The following is an 18,448-nucleotide window of genomic DNA, read 5'->3' as shown; positions in this document are numbered from 1 at the left end:
TTCCAAGATCGCTATCTAAACATCTATTTGAGAAACTTGATGCACACTGGATCTAAAATTTTATTCTTGATTGCGATCTATGGCACGTAATTTTCTTGGCCAAGGTTGCATGCGATACACCGGGCCCCCCGATTTCAACGGGGGATTCGGATGGGTATGAACAATAACGCACCTTAGGAGCTTCCTTGCTCATCATTCTGACCATTTTGCACATGCATTGACATAGGAATAAATATTTGTGATATCAGAGCCTGTTGTTTGTTTTGTGACAGCGATAAAACCCAGCTCCTCAACGCGTTTGTTAGGTAGTAGGAAGCAAGTTAGAAGCCATGGCAGATGTCTTGAGTATGTCGCTCGATGACATCATCAACAAGAACAAGTCAAAAACGGGAGGTAATGTAAGAGCCAAGGACAGCGATGGTAGCAAGCGAGGCCGTGATGAGCGCAAGAATGGCAGGAAAACGGCAAAGGCGGGCACAAGGGGAGAGGGCAGGACACTTCCCATTGACAGCCTCCGAGTTGTGGTGAAGATCTCTGGCGTCAGCAAGGCTGGTGGATCACGGATCGGTCGGGGACAGGTGCTTTCCTGCTGAATTTCGTGCCTCTGATTCAACGCTTTGCAAATGCGTTGCCAGGCACAATGTTGTTCACGCAAGCGGGATTGCCGCCTTAATCTGTGATTTGCATTTGCTTGTGCTACTTTCCCAGAGTTGCCTCAGGTTTGACTGTCGTGTTGCATGTTCACTGCTGCCAAACCATAATCAGTCAAATCCGTCTGCTGTTTTCTGCTTACTTGATTGATTCGTTTTTTGATCTGCCAGGGCCCGAGGAAAGCGATGCCAACACGGGAACCTAAGGCTCCTGTAGACCCTGAAGTCTTGGATGGCAACAAGAAGTGGAGGCACGATCTATATGATGACCTTGAGCAGGGGCCGCCAAGGCGGAACCTGCAGCATCGCATGCGTGGCCCAGCTGATGGCTTCAGATTGTGAGTGCAAACACAGACCCAAATGTTGCGAACAGGCAGCTTCTCCCTGGTTGTGCGTCACACCAGTAGTGGGCAGTTGTGGATCAGTCTTGGAAGGACGAGCACAAGCAGTCAACCTGGAGAGAAAGATTAGCTGAGGATTGTTTGTTGTTTGCAGAATGGTGACGAACCTGGCAGACGGAGTCACAGATGATGACATCAAAGAGCTCTTCGAGAGCTGTGGGAAGGTGAAGTATGCAGGCATCCACTGGGACAGAAGGTGAGTCGTCATTTTTGCCGCTCAATTCCTGAAGTACATTTCTGCAATGTCCTTTGCTATGTCTCATGGGCTGGTATAAAAGGATGTCATTCACATGAGGGATTTCCTGTGCATTGCAGTGGACGCTCCACTGGCGAAGCAGAGGTGGTGTATGAGAACAAGGCGGATGCGCTCAAGGCCAAGAGCCAGTTTGACAACGTGGCACTGGACGGCCAGGCGATGAGCATTGAGTTGTTCCAGAGCCAGGGTGGCGAGCGGGTGCTGGCCAGCGGCATCAGGTGGGCCTAATACTGTTATTGCTTGGGTCATACTTGGAGTCTTGCGAGTTCAACAAGGGACAGGATTGTGGCAGCCTTCAACTGCAGCTTGTCTGCAGGACGTACCTTGCCTTGTGGCAGGAAAAACATGCAGTATCAACAAAGCCTTTTGTGATGTCATTTGAGGTGCAGCTACTAGGGACAGGCTGAATATCCCCATTTTGAAACACAGCTAGCTGTGTGGGCATAAATCATACCACTGCAGAGCTTACCTGTGCAGTCGAGCCCTTTTCCCTTGGAGTTGACGCTGCAGAGTCTTGATTGTGCTGTGCATGAAGAGTTCAGATGAAATTTGGTGTCATACGTATCGTGCTGTTTTTGCAGCAGTTCCGTTGTAATGGTACCGCATTTTTATGTGACGGTGCCAGGGACGGTGCAGGGTGGGTGCTGGTGGAGCAGAGGACGGCGCGGGCATGCGCAGCAACGTGGCCTTCACACGCTCCTTCCAGAGAGCTGCCTCCGGGGCCATGGGGGCCCCTCGCGGCCGGCGCGTAGGCCGCGGCGGCGGCGGTGGCTTCCGCAGCGGCGGTGCGTTTTCATGAACTAGGATACATCTCCACGCTCAGATAAACTGATCATCACTTGTCAAAATGGTTACTGCTATCATATGTATTTGCTGATCTGCGAATGTTCTAGACATTGCATTTGAGACTGGCAGGCTTGCGCTGTTGAGTAATCATTGATTAACAACGGTCAATTGTGCACTGTTACAGGCGCCGGTCGCGGTGAGCGCCGTGGTGGACGCGTAGTGTCTCAGGCTGACCTGGACAAGGACCTGGATGCCTACATGGAGGAGTGAAGACGAGGCCTGTAATTTTCTACAAGAAAGAAAAGGGCCTGTCCAATTTTGACTGACATGCGATGTTCCCCGTGACTTGTTGGAGTGTGCTGTACAGAGAGCATCTCTAGTTGCTGCTTCTTCATATGAGGCTATGCCTTGGGTACATATTATCGCGCTTACTAATACAATGTGAGCATCAAACTGTGGACATCTGGCGCTGTGCGCATGCTTGAAATGAACTCTTGACCTTGCTTGCTAGAATGCTCGGATTTGCTCTTCTTGCTGACCTGCTGACCTGAAGACAGTGGTGATGTAACGATCTGGCTTCCAGTCTGCTCATGCTTTGACTACTGCACACAATGGAAAGAGTTGGCCCTTGATCTGCGTCCACCTGGCACCCAGCCGTCGATGACTCACAGTGTCAAGCGGTTCCTGTTTCTCCATTAAGAAACTTCTGGTGCCAGCAATAGAATATCCCCTTTATCGGTGAACAATAAGTATTGGACCATGGCAACTAAATTTGCGAAGCAGCAGAAAAGGAGGCGATGGGCCGTGACTGGGATCGTCTTTCCTTCGTCTTTTGTTGTAGAGGTATCCTTGATGCAAATCGGCGATCAAATCTTGTATAGTATCCTAATCTCAGGACGTATGATTTCCACTCACAGTTGGCCGAGTTTCAATTGTTAGCTTGCATTGAATTAAGTCTGGCATCTAAGTGTGGATCGGTCCAGTGCAGCTCTTGCTGCTTACTGTCTGAGAAACCTACATAAACTTACCCTTCCTTCATTTAGTGAGGAAATTATACATATAGTTCTAAGATTAGGGTCATTGGTGTAAAGACACCCCTTCAGGACTGCGTGCCAAGCCTGGGCAGGACCAAATTCTGCAGCTGGGCTCTAGCTATGTACATTCCTCCAGCCAAAGTGAATCAGATATCGACTTGGGGAGCCTGATGTTGGCTGTCTATGGCTAGGTGGAGAGGCTAGCTCATGATAAAGCCACAGGAGCAAGTATTCAAGGTATTGCGAAGCAGCTAGGCAGTCTCATCAGCTTCCACTCGACCTTCAAGGAGGTGGACGCTCTAAAGGTAGTGCACTTAACGTAGTGCACCTCGTGTCTGCGTGCATGCAAGATTTGATGTCCAATTCATCCGCTCACACCGGACTCATAGGCCCTGCGTTCTAGCCAGACTTGACATGACAAGTTTTGCGGCGGTCAGGGGATTTGCAGCAAGACGGTGGCGATTCCAGACAGCGAGGCAGGCCCATGCGAGGCAGACAGGAGGCTGCTTTCTCTGCTGGCAGAGCTGCTATTCCTGGAGAATTCTCGGCCGGTGCACCGTCAGCTGCTCTCCGGCTTGCAGCGCCTCCCGTCAAACCGCTTCGCTGCGATCCAAGACGCCATACTTGACAAGGTGCTGGCCAGGCCCAGCCTCAACCTTGCCCCTTGCATGGCATGCCTGCTTTACATCTTGCATTGTCAATAGGAGAAAAAGCCGTCGAGTGACTAGCCGTGGGTGACAAGCAGTCATTGTGCGACTGTGCAGGTGTTGGCTGTTGTCAGCGATTACAATGCCAGGAAGCTGACGAACGGTGCTACACCTGCGAGCACTCCTGCATCAGCGCAGAGCGAAGTGCAGTTGCCCCGCGCCATTCTGGCCGACACAATGTTCTCACTGCTGGAGTACAAGCCCATGAGCGCAAAGCTCAGGTTGTTGTCCTCAGTGGCAAATATGACATACCTCTCTGAACATGTCTCACATTTGTTATTTTCAATGCAGCGTGAGCTTTTCCTGTTGTTCTTGGGACAGACTGGGCCATTCAGCAATTTGTACTGTTCACAGGAGGGTGTGCACGGGGGCGCTAGCTGTCCTGGCAGCTGGCATCCTGGACGTGCTGGAAGCAGCAAGCACTGGACTGCGCATAATGCAGTCCTCAGCAGAGGAGGTGCAAGATGCTGTGTCCGGCATGTACGCCATCTTGCAGATGCACGGGGGGTACATCGCTGGGGAGGCAGGGCCCAAGGGGCGCGAAGCCGTTGCTGCAGCAGCCCAGGCCATGCTGCTGCTCTTGCAGGTGACCACAGCCTCCCATCCGTCCATATTATTCTGGCTCTACATGGCAGCTGCGCTACGTGCTGCACAGAGCAGAAAGGCTGAGTTTGCAGATCAATTATCGGATTATTACAAGTCCTCTACAATATCTTTTCCCTCTACATTATGCAGACTTGAATTTTTCATTGGGGTTTATCTGTTCCTCCATGTCATGAAAGAGGGAGACAAACAGCATTTTCCTATTGGCCCAGATGCTGGGTCATCAGCCAATTTACTTTATTGCACCGCTATTTAGGCTAGCATTCACACGTTTCATATCATGCAGACTCCCCATGTGGTGGCGCGGGAGGCGCTGTCATCAGCGGCCGTGCTGCTGGGCAGCGCATGCTTGCTCCCTGCAGTCCCGCCTGCCGCACTCGCCGCACGAATTGCAGCAGGCCTGTGGCAGCCTGAGGGCGCACTGACAGACAAGAGAATAAACTCTTCTGGAGCAGACAGCTGTCAACAGGATGGCAGCGTGCCGTCCAAGGAGACAGGGATAGCAGAGGCAGCTCTGAGGGCGCGGGGGACTCCACTTGCAGCTGAGCTCAGCCGGCTCGGCCCCCTCAGCAGAGTGTGCGCCCTCAAGGGCTGGCTTTCTATGCTCCCACGGTCAGCCCTCTGCGCGCCTCTGCCAGCGCTGGAGTTTTCTGAGGTGACCGCAATATGGACGCCTGCAGCAGAGGCAGGGTCTGAACGCACCGATACAGTGCAGTCAGGCAGTGCAGAAGGGCGGAGCACAACAGGGCCGAAGCAGGCTCGGGGATCTGCTGACAGCAGAGGCAGTGAGCGGGAAGGTAGAGATGCCTGTCAGTCTGGGGATGCCGACGAGCTTTGTAGAGAGGGGCAGTGGTGTTTCTTGGTGGATGGCGCACTACCATTCGCGTGCGTTGCCATAGCCACAGCGCCGGACGCTCACAGCAAGTTCCATGCTGTGGCACTGCTCACCACGTGCCTTCAGCGCGTAAAAGACTGCCTGGAGGTGGGCACCTTCACAAGTTTTTGGTTGTGCAATGGATTTTGGACTTTGCTTTTAAGCCCAATGAATCACCCGTTCATGCAAGCATGTGACTTGCATGCATGTTGCCAGCTGCTACAAGGGCACATGTGTGAGGTCTATGTGTTGTGTTTGCAGGATGCTGCACGGTCTCACCGAGCGGCCTCCAGAGCAACAGACAGCCAAACACAGTTATCGAACATTCAAAGTGCGCATGCAGTCATGTCGAATGGGAGTGAGCCCGAGCAGGAATCTGATAGTGATGAAAGCACATCCTCAGACCAGGGCCCCACAAGAGCAGCAGGCGCCCTTGCATCTGCCAGCAGGGCTCCTACCGATCCTGATGACTTGCTGGTGCCTCTGCTGAGCAGCCACGCTCGCTCACGGGTCATGAGCATCTTGTGGGCAAATTGGGAGGTGAGGCCCTCCCCTGCTTCTCTTAGAATGGAGCATTTCATTTCTGACAAGTGACTTCTTCCCAGGAGGGAATAGTGCGCCCCACAGTGAGCGCTAGACAGGATGCAAATGTCAACAGTGTGTCCAACAGTGATTCATTTCTGCTTGCAGGAGCCTCTCCAACAGACGGTGAGGCAGATACATTCAGCGTTTGATGCGCTGCTGGACATTGAGGAGGTGCAACAGGAGCAGGCTGCTGCGCTGGGCCTGTCCGCCCAGGCAGGGGCAGCCACCCAGGCCTTCCTCGAGGACACCGCCCGCGAAATCATGAACGCCGGTGAGTCACCAAGCATTGACAATTTTTTTGGATGTTGCTCCTACGGAAACCTTACAGCACTGTGAATGCATGAGCCTTTGCACCAGGCTACAGGTGTTACATGCATGACTGACAACTGCTCGATTATGCCTGCCAGAGTCGAGACAATTGTATCGTGGCTATCGCTCATATTGCATGCTGACTGACCATGTTCTTGCTGCACATAATCAATGCCTGAGCATGCATCGTTTATGCATCTGCCGGCTAGTTGGTGCTGAATACCCTATGCTGACGATGCTACACTTGGCAGGCGGACACCGCAAGGGCAAGTACATTCCCCTGAGGGCGCTGACATCGCGGCTGGGAGCGACGCGGCTGCTATTGCTGCAGCCGGCGCTCATCCGCAACACGGTCAACGCCATGGCTGGTGACGCTGTCTGCCCGGCAGCCGCCGGCCTCCTGGAAGCCGTTCTGGGCAGCCTGCGCCACGAGTGTCTCGCTAGATCAGGTGCCCCCTTTCTCCTGAGAAAGCCCTCTTGTGAGGACAAGTGGTGATTGCTACCATGAATTTATGGCAATAATCTCTGCCGTGGCGATTTTCTCCTTGCCAGTGTTGTATCAGCTGCTGATAAGGGCAAGTTCGGCTGTGCAAAGCTTGGTTAGGATCAAAGCTTGGTGGGCCACGGCTCTGTACAATTATAGTCCTCCAAGCAGCCCTTGCTCTTATAAAACCTTTAGAGGAAGCCTTGCAGATCGCCCTTCCGCACGTTGAGGGAGGCAGCAGCTTGTCTTGTGCTTTATCGACATTTTACTGTCAAGCTTGGTTTAAACAGGCAGCCAGGATGAAGCGATGGGACAGTGGAGGGACGCCTGGCTTCCTGCAGTGCTGGGAGCGCTGACGTCAGCGAACGAGCGGCTGCAGACGAACGTGTCGGTGTATGGCCTGCCGGTGCCGCTCTGCATGGACTCTGGCAGCCTTGTGGTGCTGCTGCAGCGCATCCTGGACCCTGCTTTCGCCACCCCTGCTCCTGGCGCCTCTCCGGACGGCCAGGTGATCAAATCCAATGGACAGTTGATCCACATTGTGCAACCCTCAATGCCTTCTGTGTCTCATCAGCTGGTAATACCTGCTATTGGCGCCAAGGATAGTCCCTTCCTTATAGGTCCGAGCGTGCCTGATGCCATCTGCTGCGCATCTTGTGACACCTCAGGGAACCTTCGAGCTGTCCTATCTGCTGTGGTATGCCACTGTGCTTGTTTGCGCTAGAATGCAGGCAGTGCATGGTAAGAGAGATGCATTGATGCAACGAGGAGGTGATCTGAGGCATGTGACATGTGCTGCGAGCAGGTGGCGGCGCTGGTAGCTGTGCTGAAGGTGGCGCGGCAGCTGCAGCTGGTGCGCGAGCTGGACGCGGTGCAGGTGCCCGGCCACGCGGCGCTGCCCATTCCGGAGGCCCTGCTGCAGCGCGCCATCGGCCACGCGCACGAGGGCCTCCTCGTCGACGCGATGACCCTCGCCTGCGTGCACCCCAAAACCACCGCCATGCCGGGTGCGTGGATATACAACCCCCGCTCCCACCTGCAAAGAATTTTGTTTTTGAAGAATTGATTGATTGGGGCCACAGACGTGGTGCTTTTTGGAAAGCACATGCTTGCTGTCTGGAGCAACTTACCGCGCCAGCTGCAGATGTTTGGCATGCTGCAAAGACACAATATACGGTGCATTCCTGTAAAAGTTCACTCACAATTTGGGCTGATGTGGGGCATGCTTTTGAAAGCGCTCAAGTGCAGAAGAGGGTCCACATCATCAGTATTCAACACAGGCAGAAATCAAGGCCATACAAGGCAGTGCGAGCGCCACAAAAAGGAGAACGTCCTAGCTTGTGGTTTACATATTTGCTGACTTGTTTGGATGTGCCTGAATTGGCGCAGGTCCGCTGGAGCTGCGGCTGGTGGCGAGGGGCCTGCTGCTGGGCATGCGCTGCGTGTCAACGTCGCTGCGAAACAAATGGACCACGCTCGTGGGCAAGCTGCTGCGGCGCGTGGCGACCAGCACGCACGGCGTCCTGCACCGCTGGGCCTCGCGCCCTGACGCCCCCGGCAACGCCGACCCGGCCGACCGCGCGCACGACCTCGCAGGTGCCGCCTGGTCACAGCACCTCAATGCCTTGCTGCGTTGACCATTTCTTTGCAGTGTGTGCTTGTTTTGACATTCTAGCATGCCCCTCATGTGTTGTATCCCAAAGATCAAAATTACTTATTGTTGGGATATGATACACGAGGTTGTTGCTAGAATATCAGGTTCCCTTGCCAGACTCAATTCTGACGGTCTTGTAGCGCCGCGGTCCGCGTGACAGCTTTTGGCTGACGTCAAGCTGTCATATGTACCGTGCCGCTGTAGATTGTCAGAAGTGCCTCCTGATAGCATCAATGTCCATTTGTGTGAAGCTCACAGACCAAACGCATGCTTGCAGTGTATATCTTTTAGCAGCCTTGACCCTCATTGCGAGAAAATTATGTTCTCTCAGATGTTACATCGTCGAGTAAGAAGTGCGGGCTAAGTACACAATCTGCCATGGTCAGATATATCCATCGTGCCAAATATACATAATATTGATTACGTAGGGGTGGAATTGGAGTCCATTGCAGAAGTTGATGCCATGACCGCATAAAATGGAGAAATCTGATACACATGTTGCTGGACGTACCTACATCCTAGATCTCTAGGGACTGGAAAAGTGCACAATAATCATGCTAAATATAGTGACGTGCTGAGGTCTGCGATGCACGCTGGCAGGGCTGAGGCAGCAGGCGGCGTTCACGCGGTGGGTGAGCCGCGCGCTGCAGGGCTCGCTGTACCCGGGGGCGCCCTTCGAGCGCAAGTTCCTGGCCATGCTGCTGCTCAACACGCTGTTGGCCGTGTGGAACACCCCAGACAAGGCCGTGCGCTGTTCCTCCCCGGGCATCGGGCAGCAGAACGACGGCTCTCTGGCCGACCTCCTGCGCACGGCCGATGCCCAGGGCGTCCACCTGCTCTGCCCAGGCTTCCTTGGGCCCAAGACCGTGCAGGCAGGCTCCTGCGCTCTGCTTTCCATGCCTGTTTTGGTAAATTTTCCGGCCGCATAACTTTGTTTTGTACTGTGGGACCATTGCTGCCAGGCATGACTTTGATTTGCGAGGATGCATGACAACACTTACTGGGCGGTGGAGCTTGCATGGGGTGAGCAATTTTGGTCATGGACGCTGGTCCTCCATCATTCTTGCCAAAAATAGCTTACCTTATGCATGGACAACTTGGCCCTTGTGCGCTGCCAGCACGGCGTAATCATTACAGTGTCCTTCCTGCATAGAGCATGCCGCGTTATGCCATGACTGCCTGTCATTATCTGCATTCTTGTCAGACTGGGCTTGCTCTACGCAAGGACAACTTGGCCCTCATGAGCGGTTCTGTTGAAACAATTGTGGTGCAGGTGCTGCTGGGGTCGGTGGTGGACAGCTGGGACAAGCTGCGCGAGACGGCCACCGAGGCGCTCATGGCGTTGCCGGCGCCGCTGCCGGGCCTCGAGGCGCCCGCGCAGGTGGCCGCGCTGCTGCAGTGGGCGCGCAAGCTCGTCGCCAGCCCGCGCGTGCGCGAGAGCGATGCCGGTGCGCCCCTCTCCCTCTCCATAGTTATTCAGATGCCACCCTGTATCGTGTACTAAGACCGGTTCTTTGAATGCTCTCTCCCTGAACATTTTATTCAAAATGCCACTGTGGAGCCGCGTACGTCACTGGCTTGCTCACTGAGGCATGACCGTGGTGAATGTGCAGGCGCGCGGCTGCAGAGCCTGGTATTCCGCAAGTACGTGCTGCAGCTGCGGTGGAGGGTGCAGGTCAGGCCGGACGGTTCGGCCGCGGTGGACAACCAGCGGCAGCTCTCGGAGGCTGACGCAGAGGAGGAGTCTTTCCAGGCCGCCCTGGCGCACCTGCAGAGCCTTGCCGACTGCTTGGAGGTGACTGCTGTGCCGAAACGATGGACACCCCTTCTCCAAGGGCGTGCACTTCCATGTCTTTTGCACGCACGACTGGCACTGGCCCTACCATGATTCCAACTCCTGAGGACTCAACAGCTGGCATTGTCAGAGAGACAGAGTAAGTAGTACTATAGGCATAGTCAAGTGCAGAAAGTGCCAATGACAGAAATACATGGCTCCCTGGGAGCTCTCCGAGGTGTTTCAGAGAAACAGATTCACACCAAAACACCCTTCTGAGGTGTTACCCACGATCCTTCCAAGGGCATGTTGCTACAAAAACATTACTGTCTTTAGGTTCATTATTAATTGCGTTTTCATCTCGTACACAATGCTGCTCGCAGGCGGATGTGGTGGAATCGGAGGAGGACTTTGCTGCGGCGTGCCGGCACAGCCTGGCGCACGGCAACCTGCTGTCGCTGCGCTACCTGGTACCAGACATCCCCTGGCAGGCAGCCAAGGCGCACCCTCCGCGGCTGCGCCAGATGCAGGCCTGGATCGCTCGCGTGCTCTCCCTGCTTCTGCGCGCGGCCGAGACCGCCCAGCACCCACTGTCCACACCCCAGGAGACCATGGCCAGTGCGCCCCTGCTGCTTCCCTGTTACTTTTCATGGAAATAGCAGGCTCTGCTTGACTGTATGCTGCGCAAATGCCCAGTGGGACCCTGCTCCCCGTAAACTCTTCAGGGTACTAGCAGGCTGTGCTTAAATGTGCTGGGCCAGTGGCCAGTGCGATCTTGTTCACCACCCATGCTCCTTGATTTCGGTAGCTCTGCTGCCTGGCAATGCACAGGCGAAGAAGCAATCAGCCTTCATGGTGAAAACACCGTTGCAGAAGGGGATTTGTTTGTAAATTTTACCAAGGTGAGTAGCGGGGTTTGCATGAAAGCTGAGCCGCAGTGCGGTGACTGCTTGGAGGATCTGCTCTGGTAGCCTCAAACTATAGATTGTAAAGGAGATACTGATGGAATGGTGAGGAGTCTGGTGGGGTGTGCAGTCAGCGCCATGGACGTGGACGGGTCGGACATGAACTTCGAGGACCTGGAGGATGACTCAGACGGCGAGGACAGCAACAATGATGCCCAGCTGGCACCTCGAGCACAGGTGGGCTGGTCAAAGAGAGCACTCTCTGAAAGCCCTTGCGGCAAGTCTTTCAACATGTTCAGTGTCTGTGCCTTGCCTTGGGCCTCAGATCAAATGCCTCTGCTGAGACATATAGTGTTGCCAACGGCAATGGGAACCCCTTTTTGCCCAAAGTCGAGAGCTGCAGTCCTTTTCATGTCTCAGCACATTGAAGACTCTGGCCTGCCCCATGATGTACAGCCATGACCAGCAACGCTCAGTCAGTGATGCTGCTCCTGGGCAGCTTGGTGCCGGCCATCAGGGTGCAGGGCGTACAAGTGACTACCTTTTTATCAAATACCCCCTGCAGGATAGGTCAAAAGGGGCACAATTGACTGGGAATGGTGATGCGCAGGTGATAGTGACGGGCTGCTGGCTGACGCTGAAGGAGGTGGCGTTGCTGCTGGGCTGCCTGGCGCGGGAGGCTCCTCTGTCACGTGACGAGGCGCCGGAGTCGTCGTTCTTTGAAGCGGTGCAGCTGGGCGGAATGGGCGAGCGCCTCATACACTGCATGGGCGTCATCAAGCACAATGGCGCCGTCGAGAAGGCACAGGCTGGCTTCATCGCGCTGTCAGAAAGGTCTGCCCTCTGCCAGTGATCAGTCCCTCTTATTGAGCAAAACGCTCCACATCGCTTGCATATGTCACTGACATTAAAGTTATATGCCGTGCTTCATCATAGTCAGCAGGACACTGGTGTCTCTGTTTGACTATCAGAGTTTTGTCAGCATGCAAGTGACTGCTGGGATGTCTTGCCGATGGAGTCACTTTGATCGAGAACCGCCAAGCAAGATGGTATCAGCAGCTGAGAAGCATGCTTTACATGCATTGCGCATAAGGCATAATATTGTACACTCCCAAGCACTTCATTACGGTGACAATAATTTGCCCATACAGGCTGCTGCGGGAGCCGGCCCCGGCGTTGAACAGGCTGCCGGGGCGGTGGCTGGTGGCGCTGCTGGAGCGCGTGGGAGCGCCCGGCCAGGGACGCGACGACATCGTGCGCCGCTCCGGAGGCCTGCCCTTTGCCTTTGTCGCCCTCTTCCTCGCAGAGCCCATCGGCTCCCACAAGGTGCACATCAGCCTCTGGCCCTTTGCATTCTTGCCCTTTACATACTGATGTCCTCCCTTGCCTCCTGGAATATCTCCCTCTCCTCAGCCTGATGTGATTCCCCCAACTGGCAGCAAGCCGGTCATGGGTCAGTCAAGGCACCGTGGCTGTCAAACAGAGGTCATGTTGCTTCCACGGAAGGGGGGTTATGGTGGACTCATGCGTGTGAGCATTTCACAGTACAAATCAAAGTCTGAACATGTGCTACTCTGCTACCGCAGACGCTGCTGCACACGGGCATGACAGAGCTGCTGCGCACTGCGAATGCCACTTCCTTGCCGGAGCCGTGGCCACGCGTGCACGCCTTCAACGTCCTGCGCCTGGCCTTCAACGACAAGAATCTGGCCACCGACTCCTCTGGCTTCTTCGCTGAAGGTGCTGCCTCACCTTCTTATCCCCATTTTGATCTGATGTTCTTGCACCTGTCCTAATCAACCTGGCTCGAGTGGCATCAGAACCACCAAATAAAGTGGCGTGTTGACTGCCAGCTTGCTGCTGATCTGGAGGAGTGCCAGCGTGTCATGTTGCTATGCACTGGTTTAGTAACCGGCGAGTCATGATGCAGGCGTCGCAGCGGCGATTGGCGGCATGAGTGCCAGTGAGTGGGAGATCCGCAACTCGGCCTCCCTTACATTCACATCCCTGGTCGTCCGCACTGTGGGCTTCAAAAACGTCCTCAAGGTGCTGCAGCCCCCACCCCAATCGTTGTCATGCACAACTTTCACTGTCTTTCATTGTCTGTCATTGGACACCCAACTGCCCACAACCAGAAAAATCGTCTTGCTATTGATGTGTCACAATGCTCGGTATTGAGAATCGAGTACCACTCGGATCTAAATTGCAGTTCAAGGGGCTGCAATTGCCATTTTGCTTGCCATTTTAAGTACAGGGTCTCTGTCATGCAGGGTGAGGCGCCAAAGAGGGCTATCACAGGGGCGGAGTTCTTCCATCGCTTCCCGCTGCTGCACTCCTACCTGCTGGACCAGCTCAAGGCTGCAGCCGCTGCCATGCAGTCTCCCGCTGCGAAGCTGCACCCCTCGCTCTACCCCATTCTTGTGCTGCTCGCCCGGCTGCGCCCATCCCTGCACAGCCGCAACGCCGCTCAGGCGCGCTGCCAAGCTCTTCTGGCTTTCACGCATGGGCACTCTTGAGGCTATGCAAAGCTTGCAAGCTATTGCGCATGCATGCTGTGCTAAGCAATGGAACTTATCCCTTGCAGCACTTTCAATTTGGAGTTCCTATTTCTGAAATTGAAAAGATAGCTTCTCTTGATTGATATTGTTATTGAAATTGATATCTGTTTAAGCAGTGCGCATATGCGCATGGTATACATCTGGTGCTGAGAGCTTCAGGGATTTTGCGCAGATGGATTTGCTGACGCCGGCAGCCTTCGCCCCAGTGGTGAAGGCGTTTGCATCGGCGCGGCCGCTGGCTGTTCGACACCTGGCGGCGCGCGCACTCGCTCCCCTAATTGCCCCTGAGGAACTCTGCACAACACTGATGGAGCTGCTGGATGGTGTCCCCTGTCAGGCACCCATTGCAAACCACAACGAGGTTTGTTGCCACTCTATTTTTCACCGAGGCAACGATTCATGCTTGACAAACAATCAAAGCTGAGCACTGTGCAGCCAGTGTACAATGAGCCACATTGGTGCTGTGTGCAATAGGGACGGCGAAGAAAGGGTGGATTTTCCATCTGCACTTGCTGTGCTCAAATTGTCTGCTGCTCTGGCATATAGGTGCATGGCCGCCTACTGCAGACGCGGCTGCTGCTGGAGAGGAACCCAGCCTCTGCAACAGCCACTGAGCGTGATGACCTCATCAACCAGACAGCAGCGGCCCTGGCAGCTCGGCGGCAGCTGATGCGCGCCGATGGCCGCATCCCGGCCGCTATAGCAACCGAGGTTCTGCGCACCGCGGCAGCTCTGGTCGACATTATCTTGAAGCCCTCTCCTCCGTACGCTACACCCATGAGCGCCACAGAGGGCGAGGAGGTGATTGAGGCTCGGGCAGAGCAGGAGCCAGTACCGGGCAGGCAGCAGCTGCCCGGCGAGCCCGCCGCGGGCAGCCCGGCCGTGGCGGCGTTCGCGGCCGCGGTACTGGAGTGCTGCAGGGCGGCGGTGGTGGGCGCGGGGCCCTCGGTGGTGGCCGGGGGGTCCCCGTTGGGGGGCGCTGGCACGGACGCGGCCGACCCGATGCGCTCGCTGTTCCTGAAGGAGGCTGCGCTGCTGTTCTTTGGTGGTTCTCTGCATGGCCTGCTCAGACAACAGCATGCAGCAGAGACGCCGTCTGATGGTGGGCTGCCTGATCTCTTAAACTCCTGCCCTTGCATGAGACCCGGCCTGCAGGGTTATGGCGCTGCAGAGGTTTGGTTTATAAACAGCTTCAAAAAGAGTGAGAGGGTGTGAATCCTGTCGTCCTTCTGTGCAGGCAGCGGAAGTTTCTCAGAGGCATGCAGCGGCTTGCGTGAGGAGGATGTGGCCTCAGCACTTGCACATCCCCTGTACGACGTCCGTGCCACCACGCTCAAAGCTCTGCTCCGCCGCTTCTCAGCAGGTATTTTGCCACCACAGACCACTTTTGGCAGGCCCTAGTTCTCTCACACCGTCCGAACAAACAGTGTGTGAGTGCACACCATGCATGCTTTCATTGTCTCAGAACTTGCAGCATGTCTAAGGTAGGGAATGAGAAGATTCGTTGATGGGCAGGTGGAGGCGTTCCTGGCTGGCTGGCAGAACTATTGAGGGGCCACATGACCCGGGAGACCCACCACAAGGCCACGCAGCGCGCTCTGCAGCTACTGACACTCCCCGTGGCGGATGCCTGTGAGCCCTCAGCGCGTCTTCAGCAGTTCAGCTCACAACAGCACCAAGAGGGTGCCAGCTCCTCATATGCTGCAGGTGCACCCAGTAGCGCGGACAGCAATGCGGGCGCTGGGGCGGAGCAGGCATGGGCTGAAGTGCACGCTCTGCAGCGACGGCTGACCGAGGCACAGCATCCACAGGTCTGCCACCTACCCTGCGCCTAAATTTTTGATGCATAGAAAGTAGGAAATCAGATGTGTGTCTCTACCGAAAGTGTACACCGTGTCAAACGGTGCAGGGCAAGCTAGCGTGCTGTCTGAGAATGGTGGCTTCTTTTACAGGTGCAGGAGAGGGCGCTGAGGGGCCTGGGAGCAGCCATGCGCGGCCCCATTGCTGCCCTCAGCCAATGCCAACCACCTGTCGCCCACATGGAGGCAGACTTGGCACGCCTCAGCATCGCGCAGGTGAGCAGACTTTCTGAGCATGCTCTCTTTAGACCTTCTTGACATGAATAACTAATCATACTTGCCGCAGCTGGGTCTATGGCTCTTGCAACGTCTCCTTTTGAAGCAGACTGTGCTACGGGGCACTTTAGGATGTGCATATGAGTGATTCCTTGACCAGTCAGCTTGACGCTGAGACTGACTTGCAGGTTGTCTTAGCAGAGAGGCTTAAAATTTTGTTGCTGTTGAAGCTGCAGCCATCTGCTGACACGCAGCCGTTGTGCGTGTGCAGGACGGCGAGTCTGGGTGTGCAGCGCTGCTGCCAGGGCCGTGCACAGCGCTTGCGGATTTCCTGGAAGCATTAAAGAGCTTCAGCGCTGCGTCGCTGCCTAGCGAGATGCGGCTGGCAGCTGTCACAGCGCTGCAGTCATCTGCCTGCCTCACAGCTCTGCCCAGGCCTGCGGAGCAGGAGCCATGCACATCCACCCCAGGTGTTGTTGGGGCATCTCTCGCTGGACCATTGATTGCTGCAATGCCAAAGCCAGACCCAACTGGTGTTTATGCACCTGCTTAGGAGATGGCCCCATGGCAGCCATTCTTGTGAAGGAAGATTGAAAAATCCCAGTCCTGCAAATTGTTGGTGATTTGTGGAAGCATATGCCTGAGGAGTTGAATTGTGAGCAGAGCTGTCAGACCTGGAATCTGCTGCCCTGGAGGCCTGGTACGTGGCACTGCACCTTATGGAGGACGAAGACGATGAGGTGGCCTCCCTTTCCCCTTTCTTCATCCCATCTAGCCCAGTGATATCGCGCAGAGAATACTTGTCACTGCTGTGTGTGCCTGTTTATCATAGCATCCGCTGTGCCTGAATGATTCTCAGCAAACTGCCAATTCTGACACGATACTGACCAGTACGCGAACCTTGAACACGGACCGAAGCAATAGGAAAAGCAAGTCCTAGAAGTGTCTGAGGCTGTGTGGCTGTGTGGCTGGGAAGGTGAGGGATGCGGCGGCGGCGGCGGCGGGCGATGCGATGGGGGCGGTGGCGGGCGTGCACTGCGCGGGGCTGCACGTGGAGCAGATAGAGCGACAGGCGTTCCAGTTCCTGGGGCGCTGCTGCGGTCACCTGCCCGCCTTCCAGCGCCAGCTCATGCACTGGGTCTACAGGTGCCCTGCATTCCTCTGTCAGACAACCTTCCCCATTTGTAACTCACTATGACCGGCTTTGTTCTTCTGTATGTATTGTATTGAACTCTTTGTGGAGCAGTGTCACTTGCAGGAAGTCTCTTCACCTGTTGATCACCAAGATGGCGCCAACATTGTGTTTCAGTGATGGTAGAAGACCTCACTGCTGCTCATGATCTTGCATTGACTATAAAGACGAAAGAAAAGTGTGTGAACGTCACATGCAGGCCGGAGGGGCGGGGGGCGCTGGAGAGGGAGTGGCAGCCGGGCGCGGTGCGCAAACTGTTTGACAAGGAGATTGACAACCACCACGAGGAGCCCCTGCTTGCCGCGCAGCTGGCCGCCTGGCAGCTGCGATCCCTCTGCTCCAGCCTGCAGGGGCCTGCTCTGGCCGCCTTCAGTGCCGCCCTCACGGCCTGGCTGCTGCAGGTCCTGCAGGTGAAACCCCTCTCTGTATCAACCCTCTTGCACCTATTAGGCCGGGGCATTCTACCGTACTCGAAATACATGGTTTCATCTACTTTTTCATTTTTTGACGTCCCCTGCCCAGAGCGAAACACCTCTTCCATGGGGAGCCCTGCTGAATCCAACGTTGCCGCCAAACTGGGAAGCAAGGCGCGTTGAATAGAACCTTTACCGAGCATGTCCGGCTGAACAAAAATCACGCAAATGCTGCAGGATCTGGAGGAGACGTGTGGCAGGCTGGCAGAGATGCACGGCCGGGTCAGCTGGCCGGGCGGCCTGACGCACCACCAAGACGCATTCGCGCCGCTGTCGCGCATGCTTCTGGCGCCGTACGCGGCCGCGGCCCTCTTCAGCAGTGCTGCGGATGAAGAAGAACATAACTGGCTGCCTGCCGTGCAAAAAGGCATGCAGCGCTGCGCGGAGCTTCTCACCCGGCAGCCGCTGCAGCCGCTGCTGGGAAACACCCTGTACCAGGTGTGGCGCATGTTGTAGCGAGGTTGCTTTGTATCCGAAACATTGAACAAAGAGTAGATGGATGACTGTGGCAGCACAGCTGTGACATCTTTGTGTCTGCCCTGCTCAGAGCATTTTTTGCACAGTTATGTCTCACAAACTTGTGAACTCTCAGCAGTAAAAGTTTGATACATGCCCATGTGCAGGTGTTGACATCCCTGGAGGCGCAGTGTGGAAGGTCACTCGGATCCGAAGCTGTCTGGAAAGAGCTTGGAGATGCCATGGACTCTGAATTCTCTGTGCTGTTCTTGCTAGCTCCGCATGTGCCAGCTGGTACATTGCAGAATCTTGATCCCATTGACTTTCTTACTTGAGAGAAACTTGCAGTCCTGGCATAGTCCTAATTGGTAGCAGTCCTGGTGGCGGACGTCAAAGTTCTTAGAGAAGCGTGATGACAATTGTATTGAACAGACCGAGAACCAAGTGTTATAAACTTGTGGAGCATGCAGGATCTGTATCTTGTGGGATTTGTGGAAATGCCTTCAGAAGGTGCTATCTGCATTAAATCCTTAAGGAGCGTTTTTGGATAATGCTGGCCTGCCAGAGACCATTGTCATTGCTATCTGTGTAATCCATCATTTGCAGCAGCACATGGGATAATTGACTGTAACGCTTTGCACAGTGAGTGAGAACGCTGTTGGATGTCTGACT

At 55.2% G+C, this 18,448-nt stretch overlaps 1 protein-coding gene across 1 annotated transcript; it reads left to right on the top strand.

Annotated features, from left to right (window-relative positions):
- The first annotated feature begins 239 nt into the window (after positions 1-239).
- On the top strand, positions 240-18,421 carry COCSUDRAFT_48657 (hypothetical protein). The gene is made up of 39 exons (XM_005644719.1): positions 240-578; positions 822-988; positions 1,146-1,247; positions 1,367-1,525; positions 1,944-2,092; positions 2,278-2,289; positions 3,350-3,432; positions 3,565-3,759; positions 3,892-4,055; positions 4,189-4,420; positions 4,724-5,049; positions 5,573-5,642; positions 6,002-6,167; positions 6,457-6,654; positions 6,980-7,197; positions 7,495-7,696; positions 8,079-8,285; positions 8,944-9,209; positions 9,617-9,791; positions 9,957-10,138; positions 10,501-10,735; positions 11,153-11,259; positions 11,633-11,856; positions 12,174-12,348; positions 12,609-12,762; positions 12,953-13,068; positions 13,293-13,442; positions 13,753-13,941; positions 14,127-14,682; positions 14,818-14,943; positions 15,096-15,212; positions 15,288-15,391; positions 15,533-15,655; positions 15,927-16,125; positions 16,351-16,355; positions 16,632-16,801; positions 17,047-17,257; positions 17,498-17,758; positions 17,944-18,421. The coding sequence occupies exons 1-39, from the start codon at positions 330-332 to the stop codon at positions 18,109-18,111; spliced, it is 6,912 nt and encodes a 2,303-aa protein (XP_005644776.1). The 5' UTR covers positions 240-329; the 3' UTR covers positions 18,112-18,421.
- The last annotated feature ends 27 nt before the right edge of the window (positions 18,422-18,448 follow it).

The sequence above is a fragment of the Coccomyxa subellipsoidea genome (assembly GCF_000258705.1).
Source record: "Coccomyxa subellipsoidea C-169, whole genome shotgun sequence".
NCBI lineage: Eukaryota > Viridiplantae > Chlorophyta > Trebouxiophyceae > Coccomyxaceae > Coccomyxa > Coccomyxa subellipsoidea.
This window is presented reverse-complemented; position numbering and strand designations above follow the sequence as displayed.

Bases quoted from the DNA above. Each gene is read 5' to 3' on its own strand.
- COCSUDRAFT_48657 (XM_005644719.1), top strand. From the start codon at position 330: ATGGCAGATGTCTTGAGTATGTCGCTCGATGACATCATCAACAAGAAC. The intron at 4,056-4,188 runs GTTGTTGTCCTC...TACTGTTCACAG, and splicing joins CCCATGAGCGCAAAGCTCAG to GAGGGTGTGCACGGGGGCGC. The intron at 10,139-10,500 runs GTGACTGCTGTG...TGCTGCTCGCAG, and splicing joins GCCTTGCCGACTGCTTGGAG to GCGGATGTGGTGGAATCGGA.